Source organism: Lactuca virosa, chromosome 7 (genome assembly GCF_052849685.1).
Source record: "Lactuca virosa cultivar CGN04683 chromosome 7, Lactuca_virosa_CGN04683_v6, whole genome shotgun sequence".
Lineage (NCBI taxonomy): Eukaryota > Viridiplantae > Streptophyta > Magnoliopsida > Asterales > Asteraceae > Lactuca > Lactuca virosa.
In genome coordinates, this window is record NC_136432.1 from 58,382,464 (window position 1) to 58,404,731 (window position 22,268).

Sequence of the window (22,268 nt, forward strand, 5' to 3'; positions counted from 1 at the left end):
AGAGCACACAAAAGCCCAGCGACAACATCTGTAGTTCACTCTTCTCCAATAAAAAAACAGAGTATTTGACTTTTTGGTAACAATACGAAAATTAACTGGGAAGATCAAAACAGGCAAAGTCATCATATATTCATATTTCATAGTTGAAACTTGACGATGACGACCTCCGTTTCGAAATTGGCTTGAGATGCCTGACGAACTTGTGAGAATTATATTTCGAAGATTGGAAGCTGTAGAAATACTCAACAGCGTACGGAAAATATGTACATAATTAGACACAAATCAATTTATGTAAATTTTTCATACTTAAAGGACCACTACATAATTATTTTTATATAGAGATTATTTATGTAATTTAATCATAAGAACAATTACACAAATTACCAACATTTTCTATACAAGGTGAGGATATACAAAATTGAATAAGAGAAAACGTAGAATATTCTTTTCTGAAAGGATTTTATAGGTAGAACACAAAAACACTATGGTCAGTTTGTATAATTCACTCCTCTCCAATAGAAAAAGGGGGTTTTCCGTAACTAATCGAGAGAACCCTCGCTTACCAGTCGGTAAAAGTGACGGATAATATATTCCAAAGATTGCATACAGCAGAAAAACTGAACAGCGCATGGAAAGTATGTACAACTTGGCTGAAAATTTGCAAGTATCCAGCGATGTGGAAGGTCATTAATATGATCCAGCCACCTGTTTATATTTGGGATTTGGGTTTCAGTACTCTAGAGGTGTCGACTAAGGAGGCAGTTGATCTCAGCTGTTGGGAACTGATCGATATCAGTATAAGGGGCTTTTGCACCGATGATCATCTTTATCACATTGTCCTATGTTAGCTTTCTTCCCACTTTTCCATTGCTATTCTAGTTACGCATATCAGTTATGAAAAATAAGGTTTTCTTTTTCATTTCTAAGCCAACATGCAGGTTGAGGAGTACACATTTGGGGATGATTTATCATCTACATAATTTGGCTTGTGTTGTTTGTTGTATAGTTTTGAACAAGTGATCATTTACTTTTCATAGCATTGAGCTGCTGTTTATGTTTGTTGATAAATAGTTTATTCGGTGTTAGTGGTTTTAAATTACCGAATCTTTTTATTGTTCTAAGGTTGTATTTGGCGCGCCACAGCTAGCTGATAAGCTAGCTTATTTTTCGAGTTTTTTTAAGTTGTCATGTTTGACAAGCCAAAAACTAGCTTATAAGCTAGCTTTTTTAAAAAGCTACTTAGACTAGCTTTTCAGGAGCTTTTTTAAAACTTTCCAAATATACCCCTTAATTAAATATAGAAACACATTCTTTTAAGTATTTATGTCATTTTATATCTTTCAGCTAGCTTTTCAGCTAGTTTACCAAACGTTATGTTTCATCGGTTAGCTTTTCAAGTACCAGCTAGCTTTTTATTTAACAACTAGCTTTACAGCTAATACGCAAACCATAGCCTAAAACTTTTTGAATGATGATTTGTGAACATCTCAACTAAAAAGTATATCAGCAGTGCATGTGTATTGTTTTTGGGAGAAGGGAGTGTTAACTGTGACCTGTTTGTGTGAATATTACTCCCAAAGCCTAAAAGATTTGGGCAAATCGGTAGTACTGATCAAATGCACTAGCAAACAAAACTATGCCTTTATATAGAAGGAAACTTATTCAGGTGATTTCACATTGTCTCTCGTGGCAATCTTCCTCTTCTGAAACAAGAGAAGTTGGTAAGTTTAGTGGTAAATGGTTGGTAATTGTTATATGTATATTCAAAAAGTGAATTCAAACCCTGTCAATTTTTTAATCTGAATGCTATGATGCACTGTCATAATGTTAGTTATATAGTTTTAGGAGGTAAATGATGTTTAAAACATATTTAAGAAAATGATGGCAGGCTTGAAATTGAAAAAAAGATAAAGAAAGGATCAAAGGCAAATTTGTAAACGTTGGGGCTTAATTGGAAAAGCCTGACTTGGCTTTTACAGTTAAGTCAGTCTTTCTGAATTAAGAGACACTCAATATAGCTGACTTACTTAGCCAATTTGCCTTAGAGCCATTGTGATAAGAACCAGAAAATTAAGCAGGCAAATGATTCAAACTTTCATAAAAGATAAGCCAAATTCGAGATGGCAAGTCTCAAGTACAAACAAGATAGCAAAAACTGAATAATTGAACAACTAACTCAAAAACAAAGCCTACTAAAATATTAGAAACTGATGTTAACTGCTCCTGAAGTGAAGGACCTGAACTACTCCTCTCCCTTCAGTTTTCTCGATAGTTTGTTGACCCAATGGGTCCAACCAAAATCCAAAAATAGTATTAAATTGCTCCTGATCAGTTGCTTTGACCCGTTTCTTTTTCCTAGTATATACCCTGAGGTTCTTATCATTACTTCTCCCTTAGTAAAACGACTTTTCCTAAAGGCGAAAATTAGGAAATTGCTCAGCTAATAAATCGTAGGCCTCCCATGTAGCTTCTTCCAAAAGGTCGTTGGTACCAGGATACCAATAATTCCAACACCAGTTGGCCCGCTTCAAGAACCCAGCGATGATCAACAATAGAAGCAGGTTGGGCATCGATTTCCCAGTCCTTTGTTATAGGTAATGGAGCAATCAAATCGGAAGAAAAGGAGCCATGGGCTGGTTTGAGCATAGAGACGTGGAAGATAGGATGAATCTTAGCATCAGCTGGTAATTCAAGCTCATAAGCAACAGGGCCAACAGAGTGTGTGATACGGTAAGGGCCAAAAAATCGTGGGGAAAGTTTTTCATAACGACGTTTGGCTAAACTTTTTTGCCGATGGGGTTGAATTTTGAGAAAGACATGGTCCCCAACCTGGAAAGTTACCTCTCTACGTTTAGAATTAGCTTGATTGCGCATGCGATCCTGGGCTTTAGTGAGATTGAGGCGAAGGAGTTTTAACATATCGTCACGATCGAGCATCTGCTGTTCCAACTCAGCATTTTTTGTTTCCCCCTTGACATACGGCAAAAGAGATGGAGGGTCCCGTCCGTAAACCACCGAAAAAGGGGTAGTTCCTGTAGAGGTGTGGTATCCTATGTTATAGGAGTACTCTGCCCATACTAAATAAGAACTCCATTTGGTTGGTTGTTCATGAGCAAAACAACGTAAGTAGGCTTCAAGGCATCGATTAAGTACTTCGGTTTGACCATCCGTTTGAGGATGGTAGCTAGTACTTAACTGCAGCTTAGTTTGGTTCAAACGAAAGAGTTCTTGCCAAAAAGTGCTTAAAAAAATAACATCTCGGTCCGAAATTATGGAGAGAGGGAAACCATGCAGATGAATGATTTCCTTACAAAAGATGGCAGCCACACTTTTGGCTGAAAAAGGGTGAGATAAACACACGAAATGGGCATATTTACTCAGGCGATCCACCACCACTAAGATTGTATCAAACTTATTGGATATTGGTAAACCAACAATAAAATCCATTGAAATATCCTCCCATATTTGAGTTGGAATTGGTAAAGGTTGGAGAAGACCTGTTGGGGATAATGTATGGTATTTCTGCTGCTGACAAACCAAACAATGTTGTACAAATACCCGAATTTCCTGCTTCATTTTCGGCCAGTATAATTGAGTAGATGCGTGTTTAAAAGTTTTTAAAAACCTGCCATGTCCACCAACCGGAGAAGTGTGACATTCTTGAAGCAACTTGAGTTTGAGATTGGGTATATCAGGAATGACCATTCTGCCCTTAAAAAATAAAAGCTGGTCATGGAAGGAGAAATCCGGGACCGATGATGGGGAGGATTGAAGCTGTTGGAGTATATCTGTTGTGTAAGCATCTTGTTGAAGTCCTATTTTGATGTCGTTAATTTCCACACAATAAGGAATTGACATAGTCAATAGTTTACTCCAATGGGGTTTTCGAGAAAGTGCGTCTGCTCCTTTATTCTCTTTCCCAGCTCTATGAATTATAGAAAAATCATAAGGCATGAGCTTGAGTAAGAGTCGTTGTTGTTCGGTTGTGGTAATGTGTTGCTCCAGTAAGAACTTCAAAGTATAATGCTCTTACGAATAAGGAAATGACGCCCCAATAAATAATGATTCCATTTCTGAACAACAAGAACCAAAGCTAATAATTCCCGATCATAAGCCGATTTAAGCCGGTTAGACGGAGAGAATCCTTTACTGAAATAAGCTATAGGATGGTTCTCTTGAGATAAGATAGCTCCAATTTCTGATGAAGACGCATCACTCTCTACAACAAATGTTTTTGAAAAATTCGGTAATCTAAGAATAGGAGTAGAGAGTAGTGCTTGTTTCAGTGTAGTGAATGCGATAAATGCTTCTTCAGACCAAACGAACCCATCTTTCTTTGTAAGGGCTGTTAGGGGACGTGCGATCAACCCATAATTCCGCACAAATCGTCGATAGTAGCCTGTAAGACCTAAAAAAACCTCTAACTTCTTTAACATTTGAAGGAATAGGCCATGATTGTACAGCTGAGATTTTTTCCTGTTCAACTTGTACACCTTCTGTCGTTATTACATGCCCGAGAAAGGAGACTTTAGATTGCCCGAAACAACATTTTGAAAGCTTAGCGAAAAATTGGTGGTCGCTTAGCAGCTTCAAGGTTTGTTCAAGATGTGAAAGATGTTGTTTCATGTTGGGGCTATATACTAAGATGTCGTCAAAAAACACAAGTATAAAACGACGTAAATAAGGGCGAAATCATAGTTACCAGAAACGCGGTACGGTACGGGGAACGAGGTACGGTACAGTACGGGGTTCGCGACATGTAGTGTATCGGGTACGGAGGGGGTAGGCTCATTTCAGTACGAACCGGTACAATGTATTGTATAGTCCAGTACAGTGTTCCTAATTCTAAGACATTTCATAAAATATATGTATACTATTACTTAACAATTTAACACTTCAAAGTTCAAACATAAAATACTTAATAACAAAAATACCAATTACTGAAACAAGAACAAAAGAAATACCACAATTACTTCATAATACTTAATAACAAAATCGACGCCTAAAATCCAATCGCAAGCAACAAAATCGACTTCAGGTACGCTCGTTTTTCACACTAGGAACGCTCTTAGGTTCGATTAGGATCGCTATTAGGATCGATTGGGATCACGATTGGGATCGATTGGATCCAATTCGGGATTTGCCATATATCACTTACCGGACCGATTTCGCTTCGATTGGGTATGGGGCGATTGGGTACGTGGGACGCCACTACTTGAGCGTTTCTGGTAACTATGGGCGAAATAAGTCATTCATGATAGATTGGAATGTGGATGGGGCGTTAGTTAAGCCGAATGGCATAACCTTGAATTCATAATGCCCGGAATGAGTTCGGAAAGCTGTTTTTGGTATATCGGAATCGTGGACCCTGATTTGGTAGTAGCCGGAGCGTAAATCCAACTTGGAAAACACGGTTGCACCATATAAATCATCCAATAATTCATCGATATTCAGAATTGGGTACTTATCGACTATGGTTATTTTGTTGAGAGCACGATAATCCACACACATCCTCCAGGTATTATCTTTTTTCTTGACCAGTAAAATCGGACTCGAAAATGGACCGGTGCTTGGTCGAATGAAACCTGTTGTCAATAATTCTTCCACCTTCTTTTCAATTTCAGCCTTTTGAGAATGGGGGTATCGATATGGTCGTATGTTAGGTGGTGAAGAGTTAGGAATTAGAGGAATAGAATGGTTTTGTAAACGGTTTGGAGGAAGTTTCTTGGGTTCTTCAAAGACCTAGTCATAACGATTTATAATTGGCTGCAATGGGAGTGGGATTTCTGGATTTGTACTCAGCTCAACAGCTAAGTGTTGAAAACTGCCGGACTTTTGGGTCCTGTTGAAATACCCTGCCACTTATAGCGTTTACCATCTACACTAAAGATCATAAACATTTCCTTCCAATTTGCTTGAACCGTTTTTAATGTTGCCAACCATTGAACTTCTAACACCAAATCCGCTCCATCAATTGAAAAAGGGTAGAAATCTTGAATAACCTTGAGTTCATCGACTTGAAGTGCGAGATTCTTGCAGATATGGCTACAACTGATAACATCCCCATTCCTTATTTGAACACTAAAAGGTGTCACTGCTTGTGTATTGATTTTCAATTCATTTGCTAAGACGTCTGAAATGAAATTGTGGGTGGAACCCCCATCAACCAACACAAGTACTTCAGTAGAGTGGAGCATACCTTGAACCTTCATTGTTGTGAGCTGAGTTTTACCAAAGATAGCATGTAAACTAATCTCTGCAATTTCGTTTGCATCCTCCTCAACATGGTTAACCTCGTTAACTGATGGCTCATCTAGACCCTCCTCCACTTCCAACACCTTGAGAGTACCCGTTTTACACCTGTGACACGATCCATATTTTTTCCCACACCGAAAACACTCACCCCTGAGATAACGAGATTGTTTTTCAGCATCCGAGATTCGTAGAGGTGTTTTGGAATTGCTGTGAGATGAAGCTGGTGTAAATGTAGAGGTTTTCGGTTCTGGTTGGACGGATCTTGAGGGAGTTGTCAATGTTTGCCCTCTCGTTGGGCGTGTACAGTTGACTTTTGATTCGAATTCCAAGGCGATACTCACAGCTTTAAACACCGTCCTCGGTTTCTAAATTCTGAGATCAACTTTCAACTCTTCTTTGAGGCCATTGAGGAACACCCCTAAAAGGCAATGTTCAGGCCAATTAGAAACCCGTGAGGAGCGTTTGGCAAACTCTTGTCGATATTCTTGTACTATTCCTGTTTGTTTTATATTGCACAAATGTTCATCCGGGTTTTGGAACTCCGTGGGCCCAAAGTTTTTCTGTAAAGCATGGACTAGTTCCTCCCAAAACTCTATTGTTTGATTTGTTGAAAGCCAAGAATAAAAATCCATAGCGTCTCCTTCCAAATGCATAGATGCAACATCTACTTTTTCTTCTTCCGGTATATCGTAATAACGAAAGTACTTCTCAGCCTTAAGGATCCAGCCTCGAGGATCTCCATCACTAAAAGATAAGCCAAATTCGAGATGGCAAGTCTCCAGTACAAACAAGATAGCAAAAACTGAATAATTGAACAACTAACTCAAAAACAAAGCCTGCTAAAATATTAGAAACTGATGTTAACTGCTCCTGAAGTGAAGGACCTGAACTGCTCCTCTCCCTTCAGTTTTCTCGATAATTTGTTGACCCAATGGGTCCAACCAAAATCCAAAAATGGTATTAAATTGCTCCTGATCAGTTGCTTTGACCCGTTTCTTTTTCCTAGTATATACCTTGAGGTTCTTATCACATTGTCTGTAATGGAGGAAATACTCAGCAACGCACTGATGGCTGATATACTTCAAAGATTGGGTACAAAAGAAATACTCAGCAACGCACCGAAAGTGTGCACAACTTGGCGGAGAATTTGCAAGGATCCGACGATGTGGAAGCTCATTGTTTAGCACAAATGGGCTGCTCATTGGGATAAAAATTACTATCTCGAGGTGCTAACTAAGCAGGCAGTTGATCTCAGCTATGGGGAATTGATTCATATCGGTATAGAGGGGTTTGGAAGCGACGATCTCCTTGGTTACATTTTGCTATGGTAGTTTTCTTCAATTTCATACACATACACACCATCATTATTGGAAATTAATGTTTATACTGTTATTTACTTTCACAACATTTAATCTGTTGTTTATGTACTTTAATTTGTTTTAATTAGTAGTTTTAAATGGCTAAAAATGTGTTGTTGCGTTTCTGTGGCTCCAGCTCAAGTAAGGTGAACCGTCTTAGCCTTTGGTGGTGCCATGATATCATGGGCAGTGGATTGACTAATTGGAGATTCTTAACCTTTCTCACATCTCCATCAACGGAGAAGACATTCGGCGTGTTCGGCACGGAGCGTCTGAGAGCTTCTAGCTTCTAGCGTTTGACAAAACGCTCCGTTTTGAACAAAAAGCCTCTTTTGGCAAAACAACAACAATTGGATAAGTTACGACTTTGGAATGAGTTGGTTGACTTTATGTCGGTTAATAATGGTGCTTATTTTCTATTTTGGTGACTTCAACGAAGTAAGAGAGGAGGGAGACAGGTTTGGAACGGTTTTTTTTTTGCCACATGGAGCTGCAGCTTTTAACCAAGTTATAGACGATTCAGGGCTGGTGGAAGTACAACTGGGAGTTGTAAATTTACCAGGGTGAATAAACTGGGAACCAAGATGTCCATGCTTGATACATTTTTCATATCTATTGAATTTCTTGACAGGCTTCCTCAAATGGCAGCTGTGGTTTTGGAACTTAGATGGTCTGATCATAACCCTATCTTGCTACAATTTGTGAAATCGGATTATGGCTCGATACCTTTCGTGTTTTTAATTATTGGTGTCTAGTTAATGGGTTCATTGAACTGGTATACACAACTTGGGCTAATGGGATAGAGGATGATCAGGTAACAAAATCTATTGCCTTTAAAAACAAATTAAAGGAATTGAAGTTGATTTTAAACGGGTGGAACAGAGAGGTGCGTTTGAAAGATAACATCTCAAAAACATTATTAATAAATTCAATTGCAGAGGTAGACTTGAAGATTGACGAGGGTACTGCTACGAATGATGAAATCTTGGAACGACTTCAATTGTTAAAAAACTTGAAGATATAGAATACTGTCAAGCGTTACACGTCGCATAGAAGTCTAGAAGCAAGTGGGAGATGGATTGGGATGAAATTCAAAGTTTTTTCATGGGCTAATAAAAAAACAAGAAGAAAACAAGCTATACAAGGAGTTATAGTGAATGGAATTTGGCGTACTGATCCGACTGAAATCAAGGAAGTCATTTTTAAATTCTGTAAGGATAAATTTGGTCAAATTGATGTCATTCTACCAACGGTGGCTAGCTCTTGGTTTAGTACCCTACCGCATGAAGATAGTGAATTTCTTCAAGAACTCGTTTCCGAAGATGAAATCAGGGCTGCAGTATCGGCGTGTGGTGGATATAAACCATCGAACCTAGATGGGTACTTGTTTCAGTTTATTGAGAAATTTTGGTTGGTTATGGGAGCTGATGTTATTGCATATATTCAAGAGTTTTTTAATTCGGGGGTTATTCCTAACGGATGCAATGCATCATTTATCACGTTAATCCCTAAGTCATAAAATCCACTTTTGGTGAAAGATTTCTATCCCATATCTCTTATAGGTGTACAATATGAAGTCATAGCAAAGGTCCTAGAAACTCATCTTGCTAGAGTGGTAGATTCCATTGTATCGAAAGTACAGAATGCCTTCATTAAAGGGAGGCAAATACTCGTCAAGCTGGGAATATCTTGATCATATCTTGGAAGGTTTTGGGTTTGGAGATAAATGGCGATGTTGGATTCGAGCATGTCTTACATCTACTAAAGGTTCAGTGTTAGTCACTCTGAGCGCTACTAATGAGTTCTCACTGTTTAGAGGCTTACGTCAAGGTGATCCGCTTTCCTCGTTTTTATTTATTCTCGTTATGGAAGGCTTACATATTATGATACAAGAGGCAATTTAATGCAATTTAATATGTGGTTTAGGGTAGGGAGTCAACGACTACGTATTTATCACCAGCTATATGCTATGCTGATGACGTGGTTATTTTATCGGAGTGGTCGAACAGGGAGATTGATAATATTTCACAAGTTTTGCACAATTTCTATGTTGTTTCAGGGTTAAAACTAAACATGTAAAAATCAAATCTCCATGGAGTTGGCATTGACAAGGATTAGATACAAGATCTAGCAGTTCTTTTCGGGATGTAATGTAGGTCAACTACCGTTTATTTACCTTGGGATTCCGATTGGGTTAAATATGAGCAGGAAAGAAAATTGGGATGTGGTGATAGATGAATTCCAAGGTAGACTTTCTAGTTGGAAATCCAAATGATTGTCCATAGGGGGGGGGGAGCGGCTTTAGTTACTTCGGTTTTAGGTAGTATCACTATATACTACATGTCAATTTTTAAAACACCTGAAGGGATAATTAATAACTTGACGCCTTGAGGAGTAACGTTTTTTTCGGGTGGTGAGGGAGATGCTAGAAAAATAGCATGGGTAAAGTGGGAGCAAAATTTAGTTACTTTTGAAAAAGGTGGTCTTGGTTTCGGTAGTCTATCGGCTTTTAATAATTCTCTCTTACAAAAATGGCGGTGGAGGTTTGTCTCTAATGTTGATACTTATTGGGTTAGAGTTGTAAAATCAATTCATGGTATTGACGGAGGGCTACATAGTATAGGTAGTGGTGGGAGGAGGTTGGGTGTGTGGGCTAAGATTGTAGCTACGATCCACAAAATGGATTCTAGTAATGTTGTTCTATTAGCAACTCTTGAAAAAAGACTAGGAAAAGGAGACAAAATATCTTTTTGGCATGATTTATGGTTAGGTCAACAACCCTTCTATATCAGATTTCACAGGTTATACTACCTTGATCTGAATCCAGAATGCTTAGTTAAGGAAATATGGTGTGTTGATCATCGAATGTGGGATTGGAGGAGGGAGGTTCGGGGTGATTGTGAAGAAGAACAATTAAGTTTATTGTTGGAAGTTATACAAGGGGTGGTGATTTGAGACTCAACAGATCAGTTTTGTGGGCTTTGGATATGTCAGGGGAGTTCGGTTAAGATACGAGGCAACATATTGATGAAGTTTCATTGATGAGTGGTGAACTCCATACGAGGTGGTGTTCGGTACTTCCCAAGACGGTAAATATATTTATATGGAGACTAATGTTAGATAGATTACCAACGCAGTTCAATCTTCCAAAAAAGGTTTAGAGTTGCAATCTATTTTATGACCAAGTTGTGATGTTGGGGTTGAATCAACCGATCACATTTTTAAGGTGTGAAGCGGCGATAGCAATATGGTATTTAGTTGCTCATTGGTGTGGGTTGACTTTACCAATATCATCCTCTATAAAAAAATGGTTATCTTGGGTGGATGATCTAAACTTGGTTGTTGCTAAGAGAAGGCAATTAGAAGTGATCGTGGTTACTTCTGATGTAGCCAAAAACAACTACAAATAGACAATTAGTAGCGAATTGTCACGCGCTTGAAAACCAGGGGCTCTGATGAAACAAAATCTGAGAAAACATATCTCGACTCTTTCTTTTATTTAATCAAGAACAAAAATCATATCACGGCCAAATAACCCAACTCTGTTCACGTTGTTTACAAAGTATTTAAAGGTTATCCATACTAATCGTAACAGAATCCTAACTTGAATAAAAGACTTCTATAAAATAGGATAAAGACTGAAACAAATAAAATAAGAAAACTTGGACTTTACTCCTCCTAGAGCACAATCCGACCAGAAGGGTATTTCATTAAATAATACCACATTATTCTTCCCTGGTGGAAAAAGAACTCAACCAGAACTCAACCTCGAGTGGGCATCAGGATATAAAGGATCATCTTGTCTGAACGTGGTCAAATCTGCCACATTGAATGTTGAAGAAATAGAATAGGATTCAGGGAGGTTAACGACATAAGCATTGTCATTAATTTTGCGAAGTACCTTGCATGGCCCAATCCGCTTCATCTTGAGCTTGTTGTATGTCCCTACTAGAAATCTCTCCTTGCGTAAATGGACCATAACTAGATCACCAACCTTAAAAACTTTTTCACTCCGATGTTTATCTCGAGCTTCTTTATACTTCGCGTTAGAAGCGGCAAGCCTTTGTTTAACTTCAGTCTGAACAACTTGCACCTTTGTCGCGAGATTCTCAGCAACCAAGTTATGACCAGGAAGTTTAGACATAGGAACCAGATCTAAAGCATGCTTTGGCTGGCGTTGATAAACCACCTGAAATGGAGACTTTCCGGTGCAACGGTTGACCATGTTGTTGAAGGCAAACTCAGTTGAAGCTAAGAACTGATCCCATTGTTTGGGGCGATCTCCACAGAGACAACAAATCAAATTACCAAGTATTTTATTAACCAGCTCCGTCCATCCATCAGTTTGAGGGTGGAAAGAAGTACTATATTGAAATGTAGTTTGAAACAGACGCCAAAGTGTACGCCAAAAGTGATTAAGGAACTTCGTATCCTGATCAGATGTGATGGTAGCAAAATGTCACATGCTTGAAAACCAGGGGCACTATCGTGTGCCTGACGAAGCAAAATCTGTGCAAATGTATCTCAACTCTTTCTTTTATTTAATCAAAGAACGAAAATCAGATCACAGCCAAAAAAACCCAACTCTGTTCACGCTATTTACAAGGTATTTAAAGGTTATCCATACTGATCCTTACATAATCCTAACTTGACTAAAAGACTTCTATAAAATAGGATAAAGACTAAAACAAATAATATACGAAAACTTGGGCTTTACTCCTCCTGGAGCAGAATCCAGCCAGAAGGGTATTTCAGTAAATAAAACCACATCAACTTCGTGTTGGGTACTTTGGAGATTTCGAAATTCAGTAGTTTTTGATAGGGCTCAAATTAGAAAAAGTTCATTGTTTGATAGTATCGTTCTAATATCTTTTATTTGTTAAAACACCGAGTTTCTAAATCCGATGTATTTTGGAATGCTTGGTTAATGAACCCCTTGTAATTGTTTTCTCTATTCTAGCCAAATTGCTAGAATTTTGAATATATGGTTTGGTAGTTGTTAAAAAAATAATGATATTTACATGGGAAACGCAATTCTGGAAAAATCACATGTGGAGGAGACCTTAAAGAGACCTCAAGTGAATATAATGTGTAGTTGTTTACAATGCAAATAAGTAAGAGAAATACAAGTATTTTAGGCTAATTTTGGAGTAGATTGGGAGAAAAATTAAAGGTATTTGTTCATAGGATTTTAGAATTTAAGTTTGATTAACTCTCCTTAACTAAAAAGAACAAAAAAAGGTATGATATGGGGGACAGACCCATTGTACTGGATACTTGGATTCTTGAAATGGAGATGTCATTTGACATTGGTCAACTACAGGATGATTAAAGGACAAAATTTTCATTTAAGAGGCGTAAGAAACTTTGCATTGAAGAGGCTTAAAAACTTCTTAATATTGTGGACTAACTTTAAGCAATTTGTTAGCTCAGCCATCATGTGTCTAGGGTTGCTTTTCTTGAAAAACTCGAGGAGTATTTTTTATGAGAAAATAGATTCAACAACTTTAGACGATACGATGCATATAAAAATCATCTTGTGGGTGACGTGTCACCGCAGTGGTGCGGTGTACATGCCCAGGGCTGTGGTGGGTATACCATGAGTGAAGATGTTACCACACGAAAAAATCAAACCCACCACTCCAATGGTTATAAAGGGTTCTTTTTTTGTTATTTTTTTATATCAAAAACGACTATAAAACCCCCGTCCATATCAAACATTTCACACAACTACAATGGATTCTATCGCACAAACTACAACCCTTTCCACTCCAAACAATGAGTCCATATCAAACATTTCACACAACTACAATGGATTCTATCGCAAACTACAACCCTTTCCACTCCAAACAATGAATCCAAACAACTCTCCTACTAATCTCACCCCAATATCCTGATGAAGCAAATCATATGTTAATGGTTCAAGAAGACCTATTGCAAAAGTCTGTCCTTTGGATCTATCAGTATACCAACCACAACTTGATCCCTCTAAGATTTCCTCTCGGCCCCAAGAACAACCCCAACCCCAACAATTTCACTAACAACAAATATGTATTTTTAAATACTAAAATATTTATTAAATTATATTTAAGTAAAGAAAAAAGAAAAGTGCCGTGGCTGTGGTACCCTTTCCTATTAGTTTTGTAGGATAATGAGTAAATGAAGTGGCACTGACGTGACAGACTAAAAGTGTGATAGGTTGTAGTATCACACACATATCTAAGAAGAAAGATAAATTAAACATTACAGAGAACAATGCAAAGTTCTCAATTATATGAGTTTGTCAAGATGTGTTGTCTGTAAATTGGGGGTAAGTTGTTTCTTAAATTATTAATAAAGATATATAATTAATTTGAAGACACTTATTTGAAAGGTTTTTTTTGAGGTCTTATAGAGGTAGGTTCATGTATTCTAATTATTTATTGGACCAATCATTTCAAAAATCTGATAATGGGCATAATAGTAATCTTGACCACATTTAATTATGGTAAATATTTAAAACATTTATTATCGTTAAATCAGGGGAATTGGTTTCCCAACCCTACAAAACCATCGATTCCTCATCACTATAAACACACGCCGGAATACTGCAAACCCACATCGACGGGAAGCAAATCATCATAGAGTCATTGCCGATGGAAAATTCACCTCCAAATCCTCCTTATCCTCTAACTCCTCTCTTTATCTCTGTCTCTTTTCTCTCATCTTTCTCTTTTACACACACAAACATACATCAATTTCAATATCTAATTCCTTTTGAAGCAAAATTGTTTTCCATTATGTTGCCGGCATCCATTTATTTTGATAACAGTGGAAGCATGAAATTGGATCTCCAACAATTTCTGCTTCCATCGTTTAAAATGTTGACCGTGAATTCCACGATGGATAACTCACTCATTGCTTGGAGGATGCACAAAAGGTAAACTTTAGTTTTTGTTCTTTTATCTGATTCTTCCTGAATCTATTAAATTCATTGATGAATTTCATAAATCGGCATCAGATTCTAAGTTTTTTTTCAAGTGTATTTTGCTTATGTGATTTGCGGGTTAGTGTTTCTTGGTTGTTATAATGGTTGATTTTTTTATTATGGAAATGAATTGAAGTCGGTTAAGTTGAATTGTGTATGTATGTGGTGTTTAGTTCTTTTTGTTAAACTTATTTGTTTAATCATAAAAGTGGAATCAGTCAAATTTATCACTTCAATTTTCATCAGAGATGGAACTTTTATGATAAAGATATTCGTTTCATTTGTGAGGTTTTAGGCGATTGCTAAGAGATAAAGAAATCAATAAACTAGGATTTGACTACTTATAGATCTTATTTTTCTTTTTATATAATTAATTAGAAGAATAAACAAAAAGCTTTTTCGTCATGTAATTAATCTATAAATAGAATTTAAATCCATTAGCTCACCACGACATGAGAAAATGATTTCTAATGGTGTTATAGAATGTGAATTACGAACCCCTAGATTACGGAAAAAAGAACATATTCCTTCAAGATTCAATTTATTGTGCCCTTTTATTTTTGTATATTTAATTATTGAATTGTCTATTACTTACTTTGTGTGCTTGTTTTGTGATGTATTATCCTATCGAATGTCACTACAAGAAACGGGACCTATAGGGACGAAAAATGTCGCCTCTATAGTTTAGAAAGTCGTCCCTATAGGTTGCTGTGACGACAAGTCGTCCCCATAGCCTTTGTCGCTATAGCCCCGTCTCAACAGATCGTTTTTGGCGTCGCAATAGATATCGTCGCCATAGGTACCTTTTAGAGACGAGATATCGTTGTTGTTGGTCCTTGGTTGTCGTCTCCATTGCAAGATCTCCAGGGACACATGTCGTCCCCATAGGTAGATCTATAGAAACAAAATGTCGTCTCCATAGATATTGTACAAAATTTACATTTAGCTGCTATTTTTTGTTTATTTTTCCAGTTTTCTCAAACACAAAAGAGCAAAAACAGTATATTTAACTAAAAAAAACGTTAAAATATCATAAAATAATATCAAAACATTTGAATATCTTATACAATTGTTTACCAAAACATACAACATAATTTGAAATTGTTTAAAAGTTTCATACAATTTGATAAGTGCACTAGTCTCTTAAAGTATCCAAAGGGTGTGGTGTGTTCAAGAAAACTACATTGCATCACCACATTCACACCTGAAACATACAAAGCATAATAAACTATTTCTATAGATTATACTTTCTAATGACCATGAAATGCAAACCAAGTACACATGTATAGAAAAATGATTTATGAAACTGAAACTCTCCACCTCCACCTGGACCATTATCACGTCCAAACATGATTCATTTAGTTTGGTAATTTACCTTGCTGAACCTGTTAATTACATACATGCTCTTTTATTATATATGTTTGTTGTCCACATGCTTCACAAGTAGACCCAAATACCCTCTCAACCTGTGTTGCACGCACATGACATGAATGTTAAAATTCCTTTCTTGTAAATAGAATACAATGAGTTATCTGCAATTTACCTCTTTTATTAGAGTATTAGTGTAAAGTTAACTTAATATTGTCTAGGCCTTTCTTTCCATTGTCATTCTGTGATGGTGGAAAATCTTTTCTTGCTGCTGTTGCTGCTTGACTTTTGGGCAACCCTCCACCTCCACCTGGACCATTATCACGTCCAACAGGTCTACTCATTCCATTATCCTCTGGTGATATCTGCATCAAGTATCAATTATCTCTGCAAGATTAACCCACTCCCATGTCTCATTTGTTCTACTAATATCATAAACTAGTGCATGTCGACCTGAAAGCCATATCAAGATTGTTTTTTTAGCATAAAATTTGGAGGTGGAGCTGCAAATAAGATCAAATTACCTCAACGGGGTTGTAATCTGTTATAACAGCTTCATAAAAATTGTTCCAATCAATGGGGAGAATGATGATGTTTCAGCAGACTCATTTGCAAGTGGCCCAGAATGTGAAAAAGTTGTTTGCAAAAGAAAGGAACAGATGAAAAAAAGAATTTGAGTCCATACCTTCATGTGAAAAGCAACAGTTTGTTCCACAAATTCTATCAAATCATCTACTGATGCCTCCTCATTTTGAATTGCACAAAAAAGTCGAAATCAAGATTAGTGAAACAATTACACTTTGGAGTGGCATGCTTATCAACTGATATGAGAAGGTACTCGATTTATGCTATTTAATAGTGCTTTCTAATGATCAAAACATAAAAAATAATATGAAGATAATGATGAATTATACCACTCTTTTCGCATACTCTTGCAAGCAATTTCCCCAGTTAAATTCATACAAAGATGAATGCAGGGTCATTGGACATCTGTTTTCATGCTTATGGATGTACCTTTTGGTACATGAACACCCTAGCCCTACCTCCCTGCAGACAAAATAAAAAGCATCCAAAATTTTCTATAAGCAAACACGAACAGAATGCTCAATTAAAAATTTCTTGTGCTAAATTCATCCGGCTTAACTTTCTCTTCTAGTGAAGATGTAACTTATCATAAGTTCTACATACAATAAATCCACATGAATTCAGCTCAATTTGTTTAGATCACAGAGTCATTGAAATAAGCCATTTGAAAATACAATAACCTTGCTTCCGCCAAAGAAAACGTACAGAGCAATATTGAAAACAAATCTGCATTGAATTTGAGTTTGTTCGTTGTCATCATCGTTTACCTATATCCCAATTCCAGTTTCAAACACAAAATTGCTAACATACACCTCAATTACAGTTTCAAACAGAGACTTACTAACTTGGTAGCCAGATTAGGGCTTGTATTCGATAGAATTTGTAACCGGATGTGAAAAGGAAGCCGATAGTCAGAATCGGTTGAAACTAATCGTAGTTATTGATCCCGACGGTGGTGTTCGACAATTAGCATGAGAATCTACGGAGAGAGGATGAAGATTCGCAGGGAGTGGGAGGTGAGGAAGTTGCCAGAGGAGAAGATCATGGTCGAGATTAGGGAGGGGAGAATCTCCGATCTAGAGTGAGAGAGAGAGAGATATACTGATAATTGAGTGTGTGTGAATGAAACGAAGGAGATTGTCTGATGATTTAAGGCATAGAAAGCTATGGGGACGACAAGTCGTCCCTATACCCTTCCCTAAAACGCGCCTTTTTTACCCGCTTTACATGTTGAGACCGATGTAGTAGCAAACGACAAAAAAAAAAAAATTCTAAAACTCTATGGAGACGACATGTCGTCTCTTTAGGGTGTCTATAACGACGACATTTGTCGTCCCTATAGATCTCGTCTCTATAGTTCCCTATTCTTGTAGTGTGTGCTACAGAATAAATATGGTTGGTTTTGCTTTCTAATGGTCATTTGCAACTTGCATGCATGTTCTTTGTTAATATATTTCATCTAAGAGGAAAAATTATATGTGGAAGCCCTAGTCGGACATTTGTTATGGAATTTTCTGTTAGTATGGATACTCTAATTCCTTTTTTTATATTGAAATTTTTTTAAAAGCTAATTTAGTATTTTGACCATTTTGTCATTTCATAGTGAGTTTCATTCTTTGGTTTGTTTCATTTTAGAGTAATGGAATTTATTTGATTTACCTAATGAAAGTTATTTAAAACCTTCGAATATTCTTCCAGAATGACGAAGACTTTAGAATGACGAAGACCAATATTCTTTCAGAATAAGGAAAATGGCAATATTCTTTGCTTCTCATACAAAATTCTTTGGTAATGACCATGTGGTATACATTATGTCTCACTAAAGTTTGTAAGGATATTTATCATAGGATTTGATAATGTATATTTTTTTGGCAGATACATGAGTATTGCATATATTAGATGATGAAAATAAATGTGGTCTAACAGAATGATATTCTTACAGAATGTAGTTCTTGCCCGATGTTAGTCTCACAAAATACCATTCTCGTAAGAATGATTGGAATCAAGTTGACTGTGGACCATTGAAGACGATCAAGTGCATTTCATAAAGAACTATTTATTTAAGAATGCTATGATTTTTAAGAATTTCTTTCATTTTTATGATAATCTGTTAGAACATGTATAATTTTATTAAAATGTATAAAACTATTATTCTGTAAGAATATATATGAATCTATATTCAAATATCCATGAATATACTGAGATCTTGTTACTTTTCAACAAATGGTTCAACTTGTTGTATTTCTTCAACTGAGGAAACTGTAGAAACCAGCAAATAAGTTCAAGTTCTAGATAGCAACTCTTTTACATCTCCATTCCTATAAACCTCTGCTAAACCCTAGCACAACGATGAGATCTAGAAGGACCGAAGGAGAATAAAAATCTGCGTCGTGTGGATGTCACACTAGTACAAAACGTATCTAATAGTGCGATCGAGTTTTTTTTTTGGTGCGGTGGAAATCTAAAACCGCACCATTAAAACACTTTCGCATTAATAAACTTAGGAACCGCACCATTTAAAGCATTTGTTGGTGCGATTTTCTTATATCCGCATTAATAACGCATTATTTGATGCGTTAGTTCAAAACCGCACTATTAAACTCATTTATAGAAAATGGAAACCGCATCAATAAAACTTTGGAAACAGCAGCATTTATTTATTCTTCCCACTAAAAATTTCATTCTAATTTTTTCGTTTCCCTCCCAACTTTTGGTTAATCGCATCAATTAATGGGAACCGCATCAATAAAATATTTATGCCCTATATTGTTTGTGTATTTTCCCCATTTGAAGATAACACAAACCGGAGAACCAATTTCTTTTTTCTTCCTTCTTGTCTTGTTTTGATACAAGTTTGGTGGCGTCGGGTTGTTTAAGCTAGGTGGAATAAGGGTGGTGGATCGGAAATATGTAGGAGATGGGACGGTTCTCGGCAAAGGCAGGGCTCTGTGGCCGGTGTTCTCGGTGGTTAGTGGTGGAGATGGCAGGTGGTATAAGGGTGGTTTGAGGTGGCAAGATGGTTAACCGGAGGTGAAGCAAACTCGTGAAGATGGTGATGGGGTCAACTGGGGCTGTAGGGTGCTCTTTGTAGCTGTAATGGTGGTATCCGGCTAAAGCAGGGCAGATGGCAATGGTGTCCACTGGTGGTGGTTTATTGTTTTGTTAGCTCGGTTGTGAAGATGGTCGATGTAGAGTTGCTCTCTTAAAAAGTGGTGTGCCTTGGTGATTGTTGCGTTCACGGCAGCAAACAGGCGGCGGTGATGATGGTGGTTCAAAGGCGATTTCCGGTAGGTGTTTGTTCTCAGCCAGATGGTGGTTTAAGGGTGGTTACCTCTATCTAACATGTGCCTTGCATTCTTTTTCTTTTTTCTTTTTTGGCCTTGCAGCCCCCGTTCTCAAGTTTAGACAGTATAAGCTCGTGACCTGCTATTTCAGAGGCACACCTTGGTCTCTTCATAATTTGATCAAAATAAATGTAGAACACAATGATGATATTAATAAGATTATTACATTCCTACAATTGCAATATCTGGAAATGAATTATGTAAGGTCGTGTTATTTATTTGAAGCAACAAACAGAGGTTTTGACTAATCACAAATCGTTGTTAAATTTCCAAACCTAAGAGAAGTGGAATTGGTAGTTTCTGGAATATATGGAAGAGTAATAACTGGGGAGGATTTGGTGCGATGTTTCTTTTTTTTTGGAGCGGTTTTCCTACTTGGTGCGATTTGTAAGAATTGTTTATTGGTGTGGTTTTCATCGTTTTCTAATGTGGTTTGTATAGTTCTTAGATTATTTGTTGATGCGGTTCTGACTATTTTTTGGTGCGGTTTTATAACCGCTCCATTAAATAAAGGTATTTTTTGATGCGATATTTTTTGGTGCGGTTCAATACCCGCACCAATTAAACATTTTAACCGCATCAAGAAATGTTTTCTGTACTAGTGTCACCTCTCAAGCTAACTACAAATCGGAGCATTATCACCGCCAATTTGTATAAAAAACAGTTCTCAATCTATGTGTATTTAGGTAATGTGCGAATCTTCTGAATTATATCTGACTTTTGAACGTGACATGTGATTTTTTGAACTCAAATTCTTAAAATCTATTTTCCTTTTCCAATAAAATTAGTAACTGCGTTACAAATTTCATTAAGAGAAAAAGTTTGAAGATAAATTACCGATTGAGTTTATGTAGGTTTGAATTTCTATATCAGCGTCTGCTCTTAATTCTGGGTGAAGAGAGCGTTCCCTATAACCTGTTTGTGTGAATATTGCTTGCAAATAGTTAGTACTGATCAAAAGCACTAACAAACTCAAACTATTATAGAAAAATATCTGGGTATTTTCACATCATCTCTCTTGTGTAATTTTACTCTTTTTGAAACAAGAGAAGTTGGTGAGTTTTGATGTTATGATGCATTGCTACAAGGTTATATATATCGTTGAAGGAGGTAAACGCTGTTTAATAAAATATACAATAAAATGGCGCACTTGAAGTTGTAAAAAAAAGAAATAATTGAGGGCAAATTTGTAAAATTTGGGTCTTAAACTTAACTTTTATATTTAAGTAATGTCCTATTAAAAAAGAAACATTGATTTCTTTTTATTTAGTTTGTCTGATTCATGTTTTCATATTCACTATATCAAAACCTCAAGAGTTGAGTCTTTCTGGTGAGGCTTAAATCAGTGATATAACATCTTGAACAGCATGAGTTTAAAAGCATGCATTACATATTTGACCCCAAAAAAGGGTAGATTGCATGAAAGTTTATATATTTTGTAGTATCAAGTCTCATTAACCAAAATATTTCTTGACCACTCATGTCCCGAGTTATCTATATGGTTATTGCACCTGATGCTTGATCACCTTTAGGTAAAGGTAACCAGTTTACTTTATTTACATAAAATAACTTGCTGGTGGGGAGGAGTTAAAAAAACTTATAGTTTCCTCTGGGTTAGGCAACCAACTAAATAGGTTGCTAAGCAGAAATATGTTGCTATTTTCAATAAGTGGTTGCCTAAATTGAAAGAAATCTTAGTAGGTTGTTATTTATAGTAAAACGTTTACATTCCTTGGACAAAAAGTATAGATTGTTATTTTATACTATTTTCTTTACTAAAATAATTAGGAATAAATAAATTAATCATGCAACTTGATTTTTCTCCAAGAATTGTATCGTAACTCATGCTGCAGATATATTATAATAGCTATTTTTGAAATATTTAAAATTTGTTTCTTTATTATGGCTCCAGCGCAAGTAAGCTGAAGTGTCTTTGCATTTGTTGCTGCGATGGTATCACGGGCAGTGGGTTGAGTCGGGCAGTTAAAAGAGTACCGCAGTTGGAGGATCTTTGTTTATATTCAATGTCAATCAAAGTAGAAGATATTGAAGTTATTGGACGGAACTGCCCTCAACTCAGGTCCTTCAAAATATTCCACGTTAACATGATGTACACCGGGCCATTTGATGATCTTGCTGTTGCCATTGGAAACAACATGCCTGAGTTACGGTCTTTGCATATTTATAGTTACAAGATGAAAAATGATGGGTTTCAGGCCATTCTTAACGGTTGTCCACACCTTCAATCCCTAGGCGTTCATATGCGGTGTAGCTTTAATCTTGACACAAATTTAGTAAAAGAGTGCATGAAACGGATCAAATATTTTACTCACAACTCAACATAAAATGATGATGAATTTGATGAATCTTCTGAAGAGGACGATTAGGATG

At 36.7% G+C, this 22,268-nt stretch overlaps 1 protein-coding gene across 1 annotated transcript; it reads left to right on the plus strand.

Annotated features, from left to right (window-relative positions):
- Positions 1–160: 160 nt before the first annotated feature.
- LOC145126677 (putative F-box protein At4g05475) lies at positions 161–22,222 on the plus strand (the record flags this gene model as incomplete). Its single annotated transcript, XM_079061995.1, has 4 exons — positions 161–267; positions 644–836; positions 3,970–3,977; positions 21,790–22,222. Coding segments are annotated over 4 exons (741 nt in total), but the record flags the coding sequence as incomplete, so codon positions are not given.
- Positions 22,223–22,268: the final 46 nt, after the last annotated feature.